General features: G+C 37.0%; 2 protein-coding genes across 4 annotated transcripts; one reads left to right on the forward strand and one right to left on the reverse strand.

The window, feature by feature from the left end:
- Window positions 1-260: 260 nt before the first annotated feature.
- Window positions 261-7608, forward strand: cuedc2 (CUE domain containing 2). 3 transcript variants are annotated; one of them, XM_046837071.1, is made up of 9 exons: window positions 261-387; window positions 2030-2114; window positions 2200-2343; window positions 2470-2531; window positions 2687-2805; window positions 3573-3743; window positions 4043-4107; window positions 5360-5420; window positions 5539-7608. In XM_046837071.1, the coding sequence occupies exons 2-9, from the start codon at window positions 2041-2043 to the stop codon at window positions 5683-5685; spliced, it is 843 nt and encodes a 280-aa protein (XP_046693027.1). In that variant the 5' UTR covers window positions 261-387; window positions 2030-2040; the 3' UTR covers window positions 5686-7608. The 3 variants fall into 3 exon arrangements, with proteins under 3 accessions (XP_046693027.1, XP_046693010.1, XP_046693019.1); XM_046837054.1 differs by having other exon boundaries at window positions 325-467; XM_046837063.1 differs by lacking the exon at window positions 261-387 and adding an exon at window positions 620-797.
- A 3021-nt stretch (window positions 7609-10629) lies between these two features.
- On the reverse strand, window positions 10630-21984 carry hif1an (hypoxia inducible factor 1 subunit alpha inhibitor). Its single transcript, XM_046873959.1, has 8 exons — window positions 21567-21984; window positions 17646-17896; window positions 15453-15601; window positions 15185-15330; window positions 14911-15017; window positions 13950-14013; window positions 13133-13243; window positions 10630-11914 (listed from the first exon to the last, which is right to left on the reverse strand). The coding sequence occupies exons 1-8, from the start codon at window positions 21720-21722 to the stop codon at window positions 11858-11860; spliced, it is 1041 nt and encodes a 346-aa protein (XP_046729915.1). The 5' UTR covers window positions 21723-21984; the 3' UTR covers window positions 10630-11857.
- Window positions 21985-22400: the final 416 nt, after the last annotated feature.

Genomic DNA, 22400 nt, shown 5'->3' on the forward strand with positions numbered 1-22400 from the left:
CGTTTCCCCATATTCACTCACCAAGAACTTTGTTGTAGAAGAAGACGCTATTTCTAAAATAATATTAAGGAGAGGTTACAAGACCATTAATCTGTTCGATCTTACAGATATCTAGCTAGTTAGTTAGTTTCCCTTTGCTTTGCTTTTCCGTGCATCCTGAAGGAATGGGAAAGTGATTTGATTTTTCGTAGTTTGGTCTGGAGTATTACTCTCTCTCTCTCTCTCTCTCTCTCTCTCTCTCTCTCTATCTATCTAAAACGGTCCTTTTTCTTTTTTCAAATTTTCTTCGATTCATATTCTTCACATCATTCCTGCAGCACCACGAGTGCGTGTTTACTTTAAACAGGAAATGATGTCATACATTTTGAAACAACCCACGGCGCGCAGGTTGTAAGAAATTGCCCACTTGAAACGCTATCAAATTTTACGCTAAATAAATTCGTCTGCAGTCATCCTGCACTCGTTTTGTAAGTGGAACAGATCGTTTTGGTGAAACAGATTAGATGTGTTTGTTTGCTTGCTTGTGGTGGCCGGTTTGATAGAGCTGAGGGTTAGCTAACGAGAGCTAGGCTAGGCTTGTTAGCTCCGCATTTCGAATGGCCGCAGTTGAGTTAAGCGTTTATTTCCCTTGAAGGTTTTTATGTTGTGTGTATCACGAGTGCATAAGTGAATATAGAGCAGAGGAAGGATTCAGATCAGGCGAGGTTTCTACTCTAATCGGTTAGCTGGCATCCGAGCTGGTCTGGAAGCAGGACGCTTTCAGGACAAAAGACTGATGCTCGACATTTAAGCGCATTGTAGGCCTGCATCTGAGATGACCACACACACACACACACACTGTACACTGTACACTGTACACACAACAAAAACACAGCCTACACACCACATACAACAGAAACACAGCATACACACCACATACAAAAGAAACACAGCATACACACCACATACAACAAACACAGCATACACACCACTTACAAAAGAAACACAGCATACACACCACATACAAAAGAAACACAGCATACACACATACAACAGAAACACAGCAAACACAACACATACAACAAACACAGCATACACCACATACAACAGAACACAGCATACACACCATACAACAAACACAGCATACACACCACATACAAGAAACACAGCATACACACACCACATACAAAAGAAACACAGCATACACACCACATACAAAAGAAACACAGCATACACACCACATACAAAAGAAACACAGCATACACACCACATACAAAAGAAACACAGCATACACACCACATACAAAAGAAACACAGCATACACACCACATACAGAAACACAGCATACACACACATACAACAAACACAGCATACACACCACATACAACAGAAACACAGCATACACACCACATACAACAGAAACACAGCATACACACCACATACAACAGAAACACAGCATACACACCACATACAACAAACACAGCATACACACCACATACAACAGAAACACAGTATACACACCACATACAACAAACACAGCATACACCACATACAACAAACAGCATACACACCATACAACAAACACAGCATACACACTACATATGCACAAGAGAAACACAGCATACACACCACATACAAGAGAAACACAGCATACACACCACATACAACAGAAACACAGCATACACACCACATACAACAGAAACACAGCATACACACCACATACAACAGAAACACAGCAAACACAACACATACAACAAACACAGCATACACACCACATACAACAGAAACACAGCATACACACCACATATGCACAAGAGAAACACAACTTAAATACCAAGTAATCGGAAAAGCTTTTGGCTGCAATGAAGCCATCAATCAAAAATTATTCTTGTGCGTACACAATTATTCTTGTCAACGGCTACACAAGGTTGTGTACCTATTGACAAAGGGAGCAACTATTATGTGATAAAAAAATGCTTTAGATTGTTTTCTCCATATAGAAAGTGTGTTTTGTGTGTGTGTGTGTGTGTGTGTGTTAATATGTTGAACAGTAACAGGTAGGATGGAGCTCCAGAAGATCATTCACGATGCACTGTACGACTTTGTCCGATCACACATACCGCATGCTGATCTGAGGTTAGTTGCCATCTTACCTTACCCAAACTCCAACCAAATAAAAGAAAACGCAGTAAGAGATTCTACCTGTTTTCTTTTTTCTCAGCACCCTGGATGACGTTTTGCTTTCCTACATCATCGGTGTGCTGGAAGATCTTGGCTCCCAGGCAAGCGTTGAAGAAAACTTTGACGTTGAGGTGTTTGTTGAGATGCTTGAGGCTTATATTCCAGGCTTTTCCAACATTGACTGGTAATAATTGTTGGGCTTCTTATTCCAACCACATTAGAAATAAATGCACAACAGTGTGAACCTTTTGGCAGTTTGTATCTGGAAGTGTATTTAACTATTCAATTTTATTGTATTTTTTTTCCCCAGTGTTCAGGTTTGTGAAATGATGTTCAGCTTGTCCTCGAAATTAGCGTCAGCAAGAAGTAAAGGTGAATGTTCCTAAGCACTGTTGTTGTGGAAGTGAAATCTAAAAATGATTACAGAACTTCTTTTTACATTTTGCATGTTTAGTGCAAAGTGCACAGTATATTTTGAGATCATAGCTTGTGTGAGTTTCTATTATCTGTGAATATTCCTGTTTCAGAGTCTTTTGAGTTGAAGACAGGCGAGGGAAATTGTTCCTTGACACCTCCTCCAGAGCAAAGAGTCCAGATGCAAAAGACACACAGCCACTCATCACATGCAGAGGGAGCCACAGCCAAGGTATTAACTCACATCAGTGTTTTTAGCTGTCTGTCCACAAAGCCTGTTTGGTTGGCATTTTCTTTTGTGTTTGCTGACCAAATTTTCTTGTCCATGCATCAATCCGAGATTCTAAATATTGATCCAAATAACAGGTTTGTTATTAAAATTTTAGAATTTTCTTTTCCATTAATATCACCCTTCATGTTTGTCAGACAAATATTGCATTACACTTTCATGGTCAGAAACTCAAGACGCAGTTTTCTGAAAAGTCAGTGTGTCTTAAGCATTTCTTTAGCACGATATTGTAATAACTAAGTGATTGCAAGTTTTAGGATTAATGTGGAAATAGCTTTGTAACAAGTGTATGAAAGATTATATTTTGAAATGGATCCCAACAAAATGAAGGTCACAACCAGGTTAGACATCTGAAATAGTTTTGCTTCAATAACTTCTTTAATGCTTGAAATATATTTCAAGTACCGGTATTTATTATATTTTTGGTGTTGAAACCATTGACATCAGGTTGGGCTTTCTTTACTTCATGTTTTTGGTTTATTTAAGCAACTTGCCTATAGTGAAATACAGTGTCCTGAGGGAAAAGAAATGAAATGCATCTGGAAATGAAACAGTGGAAAAGGTTGACATTATTAGTAAAATTGGTGATAGTTTGCTTTCAATTAAATGATTACTCAATTTAGCATTGCAGCTCCATGTAACTATTACTTCAAATCTCTGTGTGTGTGTGTGTGTGTGTGTGTGTGTGTGTGTGTGTGTGTGTGTGTTAGGTGAGCACTTCAGATTGGGATATGCAGGAACAGCACCTTCTGGAAATGTTTCCTAAGTGTAGCGTGACCGAAGCCAGAAGTGCGTTATCTATTGCTAAAGGAGACATGGAGGAAGCTGTTCGACTCATCATCGAGGGAGATGTGCAGCTCAGTCCCACCCCTCCCCTCAGAGTAAGTAAACCATCCATGCAGAAGCTTGATGTGTCTCTGGAGCCCTGAACTACTCAGGAAAAAAAGAACCATGGCCCAAATGTGTCCTACCAACTGTGACTCAGATTAAATATTTTTATTTATTATGCCACGCTGAACTGTTCAAATAATTCAGAGGAGTGAGAGTTATATGGGGGAAAATGCACAGTAGTTCCAAAATAGCAATCTGTTCGCCACAATACTGTGGTCTGTGTACTGAAACTTGGACTGGGAGGGGGAGCATTATGTTGTATGTGTTTCATTTATTTCTTTGTTTCTAGGCAAGCCAAACCAAGACTGAGACGGCACAGGCTGATGAGAAGCTTAAAGCAAATATTTTAGAAAAGTGAGTCTTCTATGAGTTACTGTAATAGTTAATTTTCTGTTTCACAATTTTCTGTTTGTTGGAAAAAACTAAGGAGGTCATACATTTTGTGTATATTTATATTCCCTATAAAGCGTTCATAAATCAAACCCGATTTACTTTCAGCCCTCAATGTTGTATTATAGTCAAATTAAAGTAGCCATGCTTTATTTATGATTCATAATATTTAAAAATAAATGGTAAGACTTGCACTGTAATCTTCATAACTAATGTAGCTTTTTCCTCAGTTTTCTAGTTCAAGAAGACTAATAAAAACCAAGAAACAATCCTGTTTATAGTACAATAGAGTTCAATGTCTAATACAGCTATATGCAGAGACATGAAGCTTTTTCACATTTTTCATGTTTGGTTTTTTTTTTTTTTCCCCAAATTGGGCTGCAGCTGATTTACAGCCCAAGTCATTATATTATGTAGGTGATAGTCAGTTAGTTTGCTTCTTAGTTTACGCATTAATCAGACGGAAAGTCTGTTCAAATCAAAATGTTATGTTAAAATAAAAAAAAATGAAGTTATATGGGCATCTTCCCCCTCTTTTCATATATGGCATGGTGGGCCAAATCAAAGGTCACCACAGGCCAGCTTTGTCCTTTAGTCCCTAATTTGGGCAGCTCTGTTCTAAAGTGTCTTCGGAATAGTTTATAATGTATGCCCTCCTATTCTATTGCACACTGCACCAGTGACATAGTGACACAGTGAATTTCTCAATTTTCTAGTGTAATGAACAAATAAAAACATAGAAACAATACAATTTATAGTACAATAGAGTTCAATGCCTTCTACAGTTATATGCTTCGTATATCGTTGATCTCTGAGAGACATGAAGCTTGTCCACATTATAAGAGGGACAGTGCATGTAGGACGTTTTGGAGACGAGGTGAGGGAGGCTAGATTGAGATGGTTTGGACATGTACAGAGGAGGGACATGGAGTATATTGGTAGGAGAATGCTGAGGATGGAGCCATGAGGAACGCTAAGGAGGAGGTTTCTGGATGTGGTAAAAGAAAACATGGTGTTGGTTTAAAAGAGGCAGATGTAGAGGAGAGGAGGTTTGGAGACGGCGGATCCGCTGTGGCAACCCCTAATGGGAGCGGCTGGAGGAAGAAGAAGAATGTCTCGTGTCCATTACTAATGAAAGCTTTATCTTTTGTAAACATTTGAAGAAAACTGACAAAGGCAAATACATTTCCTTATCTGTTTTTTTCCCCCTCCTTAGATACATGTTGGTAGATAATGAGGAGGATAAGAAAATACACAGACCGTTCATCCCAAAAGACGTAAGTGTTTTGTGTGCGTGCGTGTGTTCGCACACGTGTGCATGCTTATGAAGAAGGTATTCTATCTAATACAGTGTGTCCATATAGTAGACTTCAAGGTTAATTTTATATCTCGTAGGCTCCGAAGAAGTTGGTGCGTTACCATGGCAATCAGGTGGTGACAACCAAGGGAGAGCGCTACCATCTGGTGAAGAAAGATGAAACTGAGGAAATGAAAAAGACTTATGTTAGCCTTAAACCAGCTCGCAAATACCGCTTTCACTGATATCTGTACACTTACACATCTGGTTTTAAAATTTTATTTATGATGCGAGTGATTTGACCTGTACGTGAGCTGTTCTGTGAATTCATATTTTTCCCTTTTTTGTAATTTTTTTTTTTGTTTTCTTTTTTAGGAGTATACATCTTTAATTCTTAATGCACTGACAAAATCAAATCTTTTCAAAGTTTTGTTTTGAGTATGTCTTTTTTACTTTTTGTTGTATTATGGTTTAGATGTGTTTTATGTACCACCACTTCTGTTTCACCATCCAAACCGTCAAGGGTTGTTCAAAAGAAATTGATGCTCCTGTGTGTGTGCCTTGACCTTCCATAGTCAAAAATTGACAGTTTAATCCCCATTTTCTTTGTCATGTACAATGAGCTATCCTCTTATTTTCTTCTACCTCAGTGAGTGTACTTCTTGTATGGATATTTTTAATGGAATGGTAAAGAGCACCCCAGTGCTAACATCATGCAGCTGTTATATCAGTTTATTGAGCACTACCGTAAAAAGTCAAATTCCATGCAGTATAGGGAACACTCAGGTTTCTGTTTAGGCAGAATTTGGTTATGAAAAGTCCAGAAATACATCTCGGCTGTTCTCCAAACAGAAAAATGTATCCTGTATCATCATCAGTTTCTACTGCAGGATGGACAGAGCTTCCTTAAATGCCCTTGATAAGGAAGTGTAAGGAAGCGGTGTCCATCCTGCAGTACACTTACTAGTGATCTCGTAAGCAAAAAAACAAATTTCTCTTGAAATCATTTTACTTTGCATGTGTCAATGACTGGATGACACTGGTATGATCTTGTGGATCATTTAGATTTCTTGCCCAACATCATATAACCCAATTGTAGAATTGGCAACAGCCTTCAGCAAGGGATAGTCTGGTTACTGTCACGGGGTTGAACACCTTCTTTGACGAGGGTCTTCTCATGTTTGGGCATTATATAAAACAGGTTTGTCCAATCTTATCTACAAAGGGCTGGTCTAGGTCCATGTTTTTATTCCAACACACCAGCTTTCACCATTTTAAATCAACCTGGTTTTCACCTGTGGCATGAGTGCCATGGTCATCTCAGTACAAGTGAGGATAGTCCTATTCATGATGCTGTTGGCATATATTATGCAAGTCATTTCTACTCCTGGTATTTGGGATACAATATAATTCTAATTACATATGTAACTGAGTTTCTGAACTCCAGATAAACAATAAGGTCCCTTGTCATTTGAAAACTATACCAGCTAAGTGAGAAATTTCCAAGGAAAGGTGGCAGTTTTATGGTGGTGTTTATTGTAAATACTGGTTTATGCATCACTGTGTGACTTTGGAAGGTCTTGGCACACACTCAAGGAGGCATCAAAGTGTCTCTCACTGACCCTAGTGGTTATCATACATCACCTACAGGGTTTTAAAGTACAATGAAGGTTGGGGTGTGCACTGTGAAATCTGATTGCCATGGGGTAATGATATTTCAGTCGGGCATTATTAAAGCTAGGATAAAGTGAAATTTAAGGGGAAGAGAGTTACTGTATTTTTTTAAAACAGATATACAAATGATACAAGGGCCTCCCAAATGTATTTAATTGCTACTTGTATGTTATTTTGACCTCTGAGTTGTTTGCACTGGATTATCTTAGTTTAGTCTGGTTTTACTCTACTGTATTAGAAGTGTTATGTACGTTGGTGCTTACAGTTCTGCATGGTTTTAGCTGATGGAGAGTGAATGTTCATGTAACCCATGCTCACTATTCATAGTAGAACAGGAAGCCTAGTGTATTAACATTTGTATGTTGTCGTTTGTGCTCAGGTTATGCAGTTCCTCATAAAGAGGTGATCTCCGCTAACTGCTAAACTACAAACTGTTGAAATGCGCCCGAAGTTTTATTTTTGCTGTATGATCAACATAAAAAGATGGATGTAAACCTATAGTCAGGTGTTTTTTTTTTTGCCCTGTGTCTTTTATTATTCCAAATTTCCAGCCCTTTTTTTTTGTCAACACCTGTCATGTAACATGGGATTAAGTTGTGGAACAGTTGGCTGATCTGTTGTTTGGAATGGAGCTGTGATTGATAAAAGTAGTTAAATACCTATAATGAACAACTCTAATCTCCAACTTTTTCCTGCTTGGCTGCCATTTTACCCAAGTTAACTAAAGACGTGTGATTTCAACCACTGATTTGTAGCAACATATCGCACAGGGGTGTTGATACAAAAACAGGCACCACATTGTCATGTATAGAATCAGCTGTGTGACTGTCTTCTGCGGTTACATCATCAGGAAACGGGAGGGCGTCTGATCCAGAGGCCAGTCTGCATGACAAGGCACCAGATTACACAAACGAGACACACACATTTCTTGCACAATAACTAATACAATGCAACAAGCGATCTGTATTTATATTTAAACCTGTTGGATCAAGACAGCAAAAGTGAAAAAATAGTCTAATTTATACTAAGAATAAGTGGCTGCTGTAAGTGTTTTTGCTAGTACAAGCTGCTTCATATCTGTTAATCAAACGCTTCCAGATGAAGGTAACCCAGCTGTGATATACCAGACAGCAACCCAGCCCACCTTCATATAACAATAGTTTATACACAGTAACTGAAAGGAGCTACATCCAATTATAGGCATAAAAGCGTAAAAACCAAAAACGAATGCTGTAAATGCAGCACACAGTCCTCATGTTCATGTTAATGAAGGTGGGGTTTTGTTAGTACCACAAGCTTTATATCTGACAAATCAATCACTCCTATACAAAAGGAAAAACCTGTTTTTTTTGCCTCGACTCCATGTCCCTTGCTTCAGAGACATTTTAAGTTAAATAATATAATGTATTCACATTAAATTATACCTCTATTGCAAAATATCCAACTTTCCCATTTCTTTTATTGTGCTTAAAATACCTAATTGTCTTTAATATACCTCAGAATGGACATAATAGACATGTAACAATGACCATTTGGTATACAAGCCTTAATTTCCCAATGTTAATAGCACATGTACAAAGAATCACTGTGAAGCATCTCTTTGGAAAGAGACAGTTTTCCTATATACTAATGTATAGATACTAAATTCAGAGAATAAGCCACATTGTATGAGGCCATGAGCTTGATAAATAAACCACACACTGTTTCTGTATTGTTACTGTTACAACTCAAAATGTACACAGAGTAAAAGGATAAGGCTTTATTTCTAGAAGAAGTAAAATTCTTAACAATGAATTGAAAGCATCCTGAAACATTTGGGAAGTTTAGGTGAAAATGAGAGTTCATCACTGCTTCTGAAAACCCTTTGATTTATGAACTACATGCACAACATGTGGAGGATCTTATTCAGTGACTAATACAGTAAATCAATGCTTTTCAATAAAACAAGGTTGTAGTAAACAGAAAAAGCACCAACTGAATAATATCAAGGTTGCAAGAAACGTTCCCTAGTGGGGTTATCAAGAACAACCTACCAGTGAGTTAACAGTGGGTTATATAGCCTTGAAAGATGGCTAAAAATGTACACAAATTAACTAAACACAAGGGTCTTCTTAGAAAATAATGTTTCTGGCTTATGTTTCCCCTTACAATACTCTCCCTTGTGACCATTTGACATGTCTACTACTAATATGGCAAACTATATCGGTTTTGAACAATGTTTATGATTTGATTTACAGATCTAAATGAAAGCTAGTGTTTATGATAAATCTGACTTGCCTTAACTTGTATAAATTTCCCTGACAAACATATAAAAGGTACTTTGTGTCAGACCTACGTCTGTTGTGTAGAGTTCAAAAGGGGGTGTGACATTTTTTTCTAATGTTGTAACCCAGCTAAGGTCAGACATTATCTTAACCCAACTCCAAACACAAAAGAAGTTCTACATCTTCAAAGTGACTAGCAGGAGCCATTGCCAACCAAACAACCAGGAGGTAAAAAGTTCTACAGTGTAAAAGTTTTTTTTTTTTTTTTTTTTGTCTTGTTAGTTTTTTGTTAGTCTTGCTAAACACTTGCATTTAATAACCCATCTCAATAATGGGAAGAGAATGATTGCCAGATGACAGCTGGCCTTTTTAACCTCCTTGTAAAGTTTATATTCCCAGTTGGTAGTTTGTGGGGATTAACAGAAGAGTTTGTGAGTTTTTTTGCATTTCTGCTAATTAAAAATGATTTCTATCAGTTAAGCAAAAATATACTTTGTTCTAAAGAACAAAATGCACAAATTAGATAAATTAATAGGCAGCTAGTTCATTCTGTGGGATATGACTTTATTATACCACAGAATGAGCATAGAGACATTGGCAATCTCTATTAAACCACTGCTGAGTTTCATGCAAACTATTTGTTAGAGGTTCTGCTCGTTTATCTGACACTCATTAATGACTAACACTAATGTGCATAAAAGTTTACCCCTCCCCTCAATTACACTTCTGTAATACTGACTAATAATAAGCTGTGAATATTTGGGGTGGGTTCCAAAATGGCATACTCTAATAATAATAATAATATATAGCATGTCCCTACAACAGTGTCATTACTATTTATGCATATTTCTGTTTGGGGAAGTGTGCATTGTGCTGTTTGGTACAGATCCTTGAGTTTATCGAAATGTGAGCACTTGCTTCGAATCGATTTATATGTTGGGGGGTTCAGTATACCCCTATTTAACCTGTTTTCCCGAAATTAATCTGGAACTTTTCTGGAAAATCTTTTGACCAGAGGGCAACATTTCAAAATCCTGCATCTTTCAGTACCCTCTCAATTAAGTGATCTTAATACAAGTGCCAATATTGTTAAATTGTTAAAAGATTTTAAGTTAAAATCCCGAATACTAGCTTTTTTAAGTGCTATACCGCCCTTCTTTTTCCAGTCAAATTACAGTCCAGCAACAGCCATGTTATAAACAGCAATAATACTAAAACAAAACAAAAAGAATGATTTCAGTCACAACTATATGTTAGAAAAAAAATCAATTTGGCACATAGCACATACACAGTAAACATTTACAAAACCAAGTATGCAAATTTACAATTCCAAATATCAACAAAAATAATTCTGTGCAATAATCACTGCAATAATCATTGATTTCTACTTTGCTTGGATCCAGAGATCTGTAATCAAATTCATTAGAAACATTCTGCAACTGGAGATAAAACAATACACAGGTGAATTAATACACATTTAAAAAAAAGCCTAATTTGGAACATAGTAAGTGAATTAGATATCAGTTCAGCAAATAAATCTTTACAAGCAAATTAGACTTTGAGTTTCTTTGCGTGTCGATTTGAGTCATTTAATAATACAATAGTAGTTTCAGAAAAGGGGGTCATGTCGTAGCCTTTTAGATCTGTTGTCATTACACAAAGAAGAATCATTCCTATGTGGGACATTACTTTCTTACCATAAAATAAAAAAATGTTTTATTGAATTCATATGCAACAACTGAACATAGTTTAAATACAGTAAATTAAACATTTTCCCTAGCTTGTGATTTGAGTCAGAAACATTGTACCATGTGTGAAAGGAGGTTACACTCAAACAAATGCACAGGCAAACAAACGCATGTGCACAAGAGGGCTCTATTTTTTAGCAATTATCAAAATTTATCCTTAAAAAAAAAAAAAACTTTTATCAGTTCCATTCCTTCAGGGGTTGAAAAAAATATATACATTTCCTGTGCATCACTACTGTAACTCTTGTTGGGTGAGAGTAGAAAGAGGAGAAGAAGAAAAAAACAATTTTGATTTTCAAACCTTTATAACCTGCATAAATTACAGTATACAGTAACAAAAAATACTAACACAAGTAAGGTTTGCTGGAAGCACTCTTAAAATGGACAGTAATGTTTCGACTACTTTGATAAAGATAAACAACGAAAATAGGTGCTATTGGAGGGGCATGTGTGCTCTGAGTATTTTTTTTTCTCCCACACTGCATAATAAAAAAACTAAATCAGCAGAGATCACATTATGATGACTCAAAAGATGGAGCAAATCAATTCTCTATAGTGGTACCTTCCTTTAGCTGATTGAAAACATCTGGAGATATTCGAAGCAGTAATGCTGAAATGTGTGCAGCCAAAATGCTGCCATGCAGTTAACTGAACGACCTGAACATACAGACAAGTAGCCGTCCACATCCATACGCTCTACTACACATAGCACACCAGAGGTAAACTGATCATTAACTTGGGTTCTGCTCGTATCTCCCCTTGATCATCATGTTCAGCAACGGCCCAACCTGTCGAAAAGATGCACGGACACATTTATATTTGTTAAAATGTCTATTATCTTTGCTTTAACAAACAGAACAGCTTATAACAGCTTTTAAGTCCACAAAAATCTAATTCCCAGAGAAACTGGCTGATCACGGTTCACTGGCACCAGTTTATCATGGAAATGATGGCAAGAAAATTCTAAGAAAATTGAAGGAATAATGTGCAGGACAATGGGACATCAAATTACAGGACAACAAATTATAAAATAGTTATTTTACTTTTGATAGGTAAATTTAAATGCAAGTACTTTTGTAAATTTTACTCAAGTAGAAATGCAAAAGGAGTTCTTAAACTTTTACTGGAGGAATATTGAAACTTGGTACTTTTACTCAAGTACAGGATCCACAGCTATTATTTTATTTTTAACTATGTGACACACTGCACAAATGAGTTCAGGAGTCCATTTAGATCCACCAAACAAACAAACAAACAAACAAACACTGTCTCAAATCTTCTGCACTATTTTACACTGTTATTGAACATTCATGATAATCCATTTTCCTATCACAGGTATTGCTTGAATTGTAAAAAAACGTATGCAGCAAGCTTACCAAATAATGTATTTTGTATACCAGCCTTCTGGATTTTCTAGGTTAATAAATATTTTTGAATGTAAGTTTATAGTTCTTGGTTTGAGATGCAGCCCATAAAAACCATCAAGATGATATGTATAAAGTTGATAAACAAGTCAGTGTAAGGAAATTCCTTTGGTTTGTGGTCACTTACACAAGTATTTTACTAGCGCAATGAAAAATGTTATTGTAGTCCCTATATTATACATTTTGAATAAAAGAAATGTAAGGTAGTCAAGGTTTGAACTCAGAAAATTTATAATGTCTATTTGGGATTGTTTGCTTCAACTGTATGGGAGTGCCTGGTCTAGCTGTGAGTACACTGTGGGTACAAGCATTTCCCCACTATGTGATTGTGTGCTCTGCTCACACCAAACCTGATGACTAATGTTATTTTATACCTTGAAGATGTGAGCATAAGAACTGTCATGTGAAAAGGTTGAATAAATTCCTAAACAGCCATCAAAGGGAGTATGCTCAGGTTAGCTACAAAGATTTCTGTAATTGGGTTGAGGTCAAAAGACAGAGCGTCTGTCTCCAATGCACTACTGAAGTGTTTAAAAATAGAATAAAAAAAAAAACTGAATTGAATGCTCTACTTTTTAGTACCTCATGTGGGTCCCCCAAGGCTTCTCCTAACATCTTTTCAATGTTCCTCATAATGGCCACCTTCTGGTGGGCCTTCAGTGGGTACTCTATCCTTTTTGGAGTGGGTGCACCCTGAAAAGGACAAAACAGGTATGTTTTACTTGAGATCATGTAATTCAAAAGGCTCTCTATGTCTGGACTGACGTTACATGGCATTTTCTAAAATGTGTGCATCCTTGTAGAAGCTGGGTCATTGTGGGTAAACAGATCATTAGTGATCCATTCAGCTGCTTCATTTGGAAATAATGAGAAACTACATTAAAAGTAGTCTTTCATATTGTATATTGGTTAATTAGCTTTTATTTAGTTTAGTTAATTTAGTCAGATACTCCCCATGTTTTCAAGCCCTTTAAAATGGCATAATCCACAGCTATCTATTTTGTAACAAATTTTAATCTATTATTATTTATGATTTAGTCCATGCTCTAAAAGTGGATATTTATTGTACAAATGATTTAGTTATATATAGCCAAAGGTTTGCAAACCCCAAACTGTTACAGTGAAGTTTGACGTACACTACTGAACATGGATTTGTTTGCTGTAGTATTAAAATGTGCCTTTAGGGCAGCCACGTAGCCCAAACATATCCCAGTATAACAATGCTACTGCACATACAGCTCGGTCGATGAAGACATGATTTGCTATGGTTGGTACGGAAAAACGTCAAGTGTTCATCACAGAGTCGTGACCTTAACCTTAATTTATCTGGAAAAGAAACAAACAAACAAACAAAAAAAATTGAATACACTAGCTGCAAATTCAACCTGTACATAATTACCTTGTACCAGAAGTTGACAGTGATCGTGACTCCTCCATTTAACAGGGACTCTATGTGATGCCACCTGCATTATTAAAATAGAAAGAATATTTCAAACCCTATCCAAGTTCAGCATCCAACTCCATAACATAATAGTTTATTTACACATTCCAGTTTATATATAATTGGATATCACCACTCCTGTTTTGTTTTGTACCCAAATGGTCTATTTACATTGGTCTATACAACAGGGTCATTTGGACAACTAGATGTAATTCATAACTGCTAAATTACATGTATCTGGAATAATATTTCTGAATATTAAATCCAAAAACATTACTTCCTTTTTTTTTTTTAATTAATTAACTTTTTTTTTCCTAGGGAGAAAAAAATATTGTAAGAATTCTGCCAAAATAATGTAAATTTTTTGGTCTTGGATCACAAGACAAGTAGCAACAACCTTATCTGAAGTGACATAGAATCACAACAGTTGACCCAACAGTTCCAAGAGTGCTGATGTTTAAAATATCCACACTAGAATGTTTCGCTGTATCCACCACTCTACTTGTACATAGTCATGAAGCAATAATAATAATAATAATTTGGCCATATCGTGTCCAAAATGGTACGCAAAATACATTTGCATTTATACAATTGAATAAAAGCAATGGTGCATTGTGCTGTTACTGACTATGGGATAAGCCATTATTCAGTTGTACACACAGAAATGTAGCTGCGACAATATACTTTTGCTCATGTGATATTGCTATAATTTTGCTGGCTAGTACACACAATCTTTTTTTTATGGATTCCCCTTTGATATTACTTTTTTTTTATAGATCACTGGTTAAAAATCAGCATTTAGAAATAGATATTTATAATAGACTGATAGAACACACCACTTGGAATTGAATACCAATTAATTAATAATCACATTACTTTGACTAAATGTAAATAAGTGCCATCTACACAAATAACTTACCAGTACATAGGAATGTACAGCACATCACCTGGTCCAACAACAGCCTCATATCCAAAGGCATTTTTAAATTTGGGAAATTTTTCATAATCAGGGTTTTCAAAATCAACCTGCAAACCATTGAATATGCAATTAGAAAACGTTTAATGAATGTTTAAAAAAAATCTTACGTATATATATTATCTTTATTAGCAGATTCAAGACTGAAGTGTCATCTATCTATCTATCTATCTATCTATATATAGATATAGATATATATGCATGCATCTATCAATACCTGGCTCTGTCGGTCACATGGGTGATGAACAGGGTATGGGTAGAGACACTCAAACTGGTTTGGTGGGAAAAGGATGCATCTCTTATAGCCTTTGATTTGTGCAAAGAAATTCTGCTGCTCATCATAATGTGCTGGTGTCACGTTTCCTTTACCATGCATAAAGCGTGCAACAGAACACAGCGCAGAAATAGACGTTAAAATCAGAAAATGTTATAAAAATGTGGATGCTACTAAATGGCTGGCTATATGCACGATGATGACACCGTACCTTCCATGCCTATGAGGAGCAGGTTTGATGTAAGCTGTCCCCAGTTTAGTTTGGTTTGCTGCTTGTTGATCCAGTTCCAGTTGAAACCCAGAAAATCCACGACTATTTTTCGCCCAACCGTGTCATTTAGGGTTTGCTGCAAGTACACTCTAGAAATCAAACAATGGAGTTGAATATAAAGGTCACAGAAGCAATTAAACAAATAAAAAAAAGAAAAGAAGAAAAGAAAAAAAAATAATAATAAAATAAAACACCAGACTGCAGCCCATCTGTTCATCAATGAACAGGGACCACCTTAGGACCTCTATCCAAGAATGCTAACCAGAAATTATTTGGGTGGGTGACTCAGTTTAGCAGTGACATTCAACATGGTAGTAGCATATTACAGCATATCTTTATGCTTTAGTACTAGACACAGCAAAGCAGCTAGGTCTGAACAACATACACTGGCCAGTTTATTTAAAACACAGTGTTGGTGTATGCAAGTTATAACCTATAGATTTTTGCTTTGTGTAAAACATCATGTAGCCTCTTATTAGTGGTTAGTGTTTGACTGCAGTACTGTTGGATATTTTTGGTTAGCAAACTGTTGATGCCACAGTGATATGGTTGAGAGAAAAAATAACACCACCACCACTGATGCACCCACACCACAACCATGCCAGTGTTTATGCTGGATCCAGAGCCCATTCTGAGGGTTCCTCTGTTGATTCTATTCTCTATATAGGCAGCATACAAGTCGGCTTAGGAAACAGATGCTACAGCCGGTAAGTTTTGCCCTACCTACAACATCTACACAGCAGAGAGCACATTCAAGGTACTTTGATTTAAAACTGGTATCAAACTGGTATTTCAATGTAACACCTTTTTTTGCAATAAACAGGGTCTTGAAAAGAGAGTTAATCTGTAAACAGCAATACGTTTTTCCATTAAATATTTGCCATCTCAGTGGAAAAGTACACAAAGCGGCCTGATATTTTTCCATGTCAATTGAAAGTCAGAACTCAGTCCACTGAACGATCAAAACTCCATCTGCTATAGGGTACAATACAGTAGCATTCTTATAACAAACCATTCTGTTATAGCAATGCAAAATACAACGCAGTAATAGTATTAACAATAATAATAATGGGGACATCAGACATTTGGAGCAGTGTGTTAAAAACAGGACATGAGAACTCAAAATTTTAAAAACTGTTGTCAAATTTGAGGCAACGATTGAGAAACAAAGCAAAAAAAAACATTGTACAAGTGTGCACTGGGAAGGTTTTACAGTAAGTGACAGCAAAGGAAACACTAATCAGGACAGTGGTATACTTAAACCTATTGCTTAGGCAGGTGGAGTAGATATCAAAAACAGCACTCCATATTCTATTCCATTTTAAGTGTGGCCTTGTATGTAAAATAAGTGTAAAGTAACTTAACAAAGATTAATTGCCAACACCAACACAAAAAACAACAAAATGAAAAACTAAAATGCGTAATAAAATACAAAACACCACTTGCAATTGAACAAACACAAAGTATTAATCATAAACAAACCATATGATTTTAGGTCGCTAAATATTTCATGGCAGGATGGAGCATGGAGCTCAGTAGAATAGTTCGAATCCTCAAATTCCCTCAGCTCAAAATGATGCCAAGTATTGCTTGAGCCAGACAACGATGTGAGGACACATCTTGCTAACATTAGACCACTGAGCTAAAATTCAACCCACATGGGCACATGCTGTACTACATAAAATTGCAAGCTTTCTTGCAATGATCACAAACCACCGTTTAAATGTTGTATGAGAGCATATAGAACATCCCTGAAGTTAAGTTAAAAATAAGAAGTATGTGTTTTGTAGCTTACGTTTCGCTAAATCTATATCTAATAGTCTAAGGAATTATGAATATCTTTCCACGCATCAATACAACAGGTCACATGACACAGAGGCAAAATCAGTGCATTAAGTGGTCGATGTTCTTTCTGCCTTTTAGCTGGCTGATACCCGGTGGTGAATTTTATTTCCTCATTGGATTTCATGCAGCGCTCCTGAACCCAAACTAGTGCATTTAGCTTGTCCACAACCCACTGTTAACATCAGGACACATATAAACCATGGTTTGCATTTTATACAATACTAAACAACACATTTGTAGCTGCCAATTTTGTAGCTACAGGACATGTGACTCATTAATACACCTTACCTTGATCTTCCACCCAGCTCTTCTGTTTGGTGCATCTTTTCTACAAACTCGGAAAACTTCATCTCTATCCTGCGTGACTTTGGCACAAAGTTCTCAAAGTTTGACATTTTCTTCTCGTCATAATATAAGAATCTGTGGTTTTCGGCAATGTACACAGAAAAGTCCCCAGTGCCAATGTTCTCTTCCAAATAACTGATGTCCCACTTGAGCGCTGGATAAACCAAGTTCGTATCCGTTAACACCACAGGTTCCTGTGAACATAAAAAGGCAGGATGAATATGGATCCTTGGTTACATACTTAGTTACTCAATGAACTCAAGCCTCAGATTTTACCATCAGAGCCTTTAACAGCTGGCAGAACTAAACAAATTCTGAATCTTCAATGTTTAGCTAAACAGTAAATAACAGAGTTTGTCCCAATACAATCCAAATTAAACTAGTGGTGCTCAGTCAAATATAAAACTGTCTCAGTGTTAGTAAAATCCTGGAGAGCATTGCAATAGGAATGCTCTTTAGGTAAGCCAGGCGCATTGCAACCAGCCATCCCAAGCAGTCAATTATTTAGAAAGCTAATGCTGGAGCTTGGATATTTTAATATTTAAGGACATGCTAAGTGACATTATGCATTCAATCAGGGTTAAACAAGTTGTCCAACAAACTGCTGCCAACTTAGCACATTGATGATTAGGTTATGATCTGCCCCTGATGCTCAATGAGATGAAATTTCTGTACTTGTGCTGCTATAATCTTATCCGGTCCTGATTAGTCATTTGTGAACCTCAAATAGATGCATACTAAATACAGTCCTGTCCTGTTCAACTTGACCAGATGGAAGTGAAAGGAACAGAAATCTGAACTTTCTTACCTGAGAAGACCAGCAGTGTTCTTTCTTTAGTCATTTTCTTGTTGCTTTGTACAGCCATTATTTCCATAGAAAAATAACTAATGCACAATTACGCAAAATTCACACATTACAATGACCTAAATTAAACTCTCTTAAAATTGTGCTTACATCAAGTAGACTATTGCCCTTAGATCAGCCTCCTATTTTCATCAATACCCTACAGTTACATAAGGTACCAGAAAAACAGACCAAAGCTCAGGATTACATTTAATGGAGACCTGGAGCAATTCCATCATTTGCAGGTGCTTCTCTGTGCTTATGTTTCCATCCATGGCCATCAGCCATGTCAGTGTTTTTCTCCTCCCCCGAGGAAATTAGAGCCCAAAGACCTACTGTTTGTCCACCTCTGTGGTCATATGATTATTTTAGTCCTGTCTGGATAGATACAACAGTAACTTTGCTTGCAGAGGCTGGCGCTAGCACTGGAAATTTTTATTTGCCTGCTGTTATTTTCCAAATTTATTCACATAGCATGCATAGCTCCTTTCCCCCAATTTAAAAAAGCTTTATGTTTTGTACGAGTTTCTAAAGTACAGGATATGGGTAAAAAAAAAAGTCCACATTGTCAACACTGGGAGTCATTACAAAAAATTAAAAATTTAAATCAGTCCAAATCTGAAGGCTGATTATAAAGCCAGCTATAATTATATGTATTATAACTGTATTATAACTTCATTATTTAGTTTTAAGACAGCTCAAATTCAACAACTAATGTTTTGGGGTTTTTTTTATAAGAAATACATAATTGAGCAGTTACTGTAAATCCCTTACAAATCTAAAGCTGTCAGAATAGTAAACATGATCATATGATCATTACTACTACTAAAATTTAGGTCATGGTAAAAACAGTAAACCTTTCATAAAATCTTCATGTCTGTTTACATTTTACCACTGCTACACGTATTATTATGTAGCAACTATTTTTCAAGGTTTATTTTAACAGAGAAAGACGGAATATTAAAAAAAGAAATATATAAATATATAAATATATATATATATATATATATATATATATATATATATATATATATATATAGTGCAAGCTATTACTCACACATGCATATAACAACTGTAGATAAAGTACAACTGAATAACACACGAGGTGAAAAAAAAACCAAGAGCGTTAAACACACAAACTTAAAGGTAAACGTTGTGAGAAAGAAAACTCAAAAAGTCACATTTCAAGGCTATTAACATTTGAATAAATTTTTATTTATGTAAAGTGTAAGTAAACTCTTAACAAAGCAACTACAAAACTGGGCATTTATTTAGTCTTATCTGAAATGAAAATAAGTGTTACAGCCTGACCCACACCCAGACCCTGTTTTTTCATATCCACACACACATTGTGTGAAACTAAGGCCCATTTTTGTCACGATTAAAATAAAAACAAAACAAAATGTGATCTTTACAAGCCCACTTTGTCCAAATATATACTATTATAAGGTCCTTCCTCATAGCAGTGAAAACTGCTATAAGCCGCCTGCATTTTAGATACTGAAAGTGTGTATGAAAGCGCTGTCTATTTGGTGGGTGTGCGCGCCCCGCGTGCCTGCGCGTGTGTGTGCGTGCGCTCGCGCGCAGTGCTACGTGACTAAAGGAACGTGCCGCTGTTCAGCTCAGCCGGTCTGAGCTCTGAACACCACCACGCAGCGGCCAGACCGTGGCCTTGAGCACCACATTATTCTAATGGGATTTCCGGTTCTTTTATTTTTTTGGTGACTCACATTTGCTGCAGCTCCCCAATAAGAGCCGATTCCTTCAACTCTCAATTAACTCAGTCCCTTATTTTCTACACGGAACAAAACTATGGATAAAATCATTAATAAATAAAAAAAAAAACCTTCTAATTACCAAAATACTGCTTTCCTTGTATTTAATCTCCTAATCTAAACTCATAAAAACACTACTACACACAGGTAACGACCAAAAACAGTAGTCTTCCTTGCGTTATTTTTTGCACGTGAATTGAAGTAAAGATTGATTGATAAATTACAGGGGAAAATTGTGAAAGAACAGTGAAGAAAAATATTTAAAATATTAAAAAGTAAAATATGGCTCGCTCAAATGAGTCGACTCTTCACCTTAAAGAGTCGGTTCCAAACCACACACTACAAACACGGGGTGATCCGTTGTGTTGACATACTGTTTGGTACTGTGGCTCATAAAACCGTGTACCTTCACGTGGAATCAGACAGCGCGGTGTGGTATGAAATAAAGGTGCAAACATTTGATAAGTGCAATCTCTGAGCGATTTCTGAGCTGTGTTTATATCTGAGCGTGGTCGTGGGACTCACGAGTAGTGTTGTGAGTAGTGGAGGGGTGGCGCTAAACTCGGCCTGCTGGGACTCCTGTTAGGGTTTACAGCTCACTGTAGCTCGTATAAATCCGCTCAGTACACCAGCTTCTAATGCACAATGAAGCGCATTACACTCAGGGGATGATCTTCAAGTCTGCAAGTGTGGTGGTAATGATGATGATGATGCTGCTGCAGTGTGCTCTATGATCACAAGCATAGCTACCTACCATTAACAAACATAGATGATAATGATGAGACTTCAGTTGGAGCTCAATGGTTAAGGCTCGTTTTTACTGATCGGTAGGTCGGGGTTCCAGCACCACTATTGGGCCCCTGAGGAAGGCCCTTAGCTTCCAAATATGCACATGTGCCAAATAGATGCATCTCTCTCTCTCTCTCTCTCTCTCTCTCTCTCGCTCTAGGATGGACAGATAGAGCGTCTATTCTTCAGTGTAAACAGTTTCTTGCATATCCGTTGTTCGTAAACATACCAAACGGACATGTTATTGTACGGCATTGCAGGCGATCAGTATGGCAGAGGCGTCGTAAAGAAGTGTGTTTATTTATTGTTGATTATTATTATTGTAGATTAGTGATTTATAGTTATACAGGTTTCCTGACTGAGCCAGTGACCATGTCAGCACAGTGTCAGCTACAGTGCTATGGGTATGACTTAGCACGCTAGGAGTAACTAGTCAGATACAGAAACCTACATTACCTCATTGTTGATCAGGATCTCCGCTCGGGGGTCTGTATGAGAAAGGCGTGGGATCTGTCGTGTTGGGAAAGGGTATTTGCGGAGCTGAGCTTCAGTCCAGCCCGGATCCCGAACATCTCGAAAAGCGCTATCTGCATCAGATGTCGCCGTGGCCATGTCCTCCTGCCTGTGCCTCTCCTTGCAGGTGATTGTCGTTGCAAGAGGGACTGCGTTGTGTTGTGGTTTCCTCCGATATGTGATAGAAGATTTGGAGAAGTTTCTATAGCAGCTGAAAGGTGTGAGCGGACTGACTTCCAGCTCGTGCACCAGTGCACTGTGCCTCGCTGTTCCAGCAGCTAGGGTTTGTTTGGCACCAGTGTGTGTGAGAGAGAGCAAGCGTGTGAGGTTTCTGTTCCGGCTGCGTGAAGCCAGACACAGTGACTCATGCACAAAACCAAAACACACACACACACACACACACACACACACACACACCCTCGTGCGCCGACCCATACTTTTTTTTTATCCCTATTTCCTTTACCTTTGTGTATGATTATTAAGCATTCCACACGTGCTTACATTAAGTGCAAAATAAAATACAAATAGACGCACGTGACAGTGTCTTCTTTTATATACGTTATAATACCCGATATGCCTGGAAAACACCATGCAAACTTCACGATCATCAATGTAAACAGTTTAAGCTGATTTGTTTTTCTAATGTGACAATACATAATGTATAACACGCACACATTCTGATTTGGGAAAGTGACTGACCAAAGATTAATTTTCTGGAATTTATTTCTTTATTTGTTTGTTTTTATTTTATTGTTTTAAGACAACCGTAAAATTAAT

This window comes from Silurus meridionalis, chromosome 2, assembly GCF_014805685.1.
Source record: "Silurus meridionalis isolate SWU-2019-XX chromosome 2, ASM1480568v1, whole genome shotgun sequence".
NCBI lineage: Eukaryota > Metazoa > Chordata > Actinopteri > Siluriformes > Siluridae > Silurus > Silurus meridionalis.

Excerpts from the sequence above, each read along its gene's own strand:
- cuedc2 (XM_046837071.1), top strand. The coding sequence starts at position 2,041 with ATGGAGCTCCAGAAGATCATTCACGATGCACTGTACGACTTTGTCCGA. Across the intron at positions 2,344-2,469 it reads GGCTTTTCCAACATTGACTG|TGTTCAGGTTTGTGAAATGA; the intron begins GTAATAATTGTT and ends TTTTTTCCCCAG. Across the intron at positions 3,744-4,042 it reads GTCCCACCCCTCCCCTCAGA|GCAAGCCAAACCAAGACTGA; the intron begins GTAAGTAAACCA and ends CTTTGTTTCTAG.
- hif1an (XM_046873959.1), bottom strand. The coding sequence starts at position 21,722 with ATGGCCACGGCGACATCTGATGCAGATAGCGCTTTTCGAGATGTTCGG. Across the intron at positions 17,897-21,566 it reads AGATCCTGATCAACAATGAG|GAACCTGTGGTGTTAACGGA; the intron begins GTAATGTAGGTT and ends TTATGTTCACAG. Across the intron at positions 15,331-15,452 it reads GCTCCTCATAGGCATGGAAG|GAAACGTGACACCAGCACAT; the intron begins GTACGGTGTCAT and ends TGCATGGTAAAG.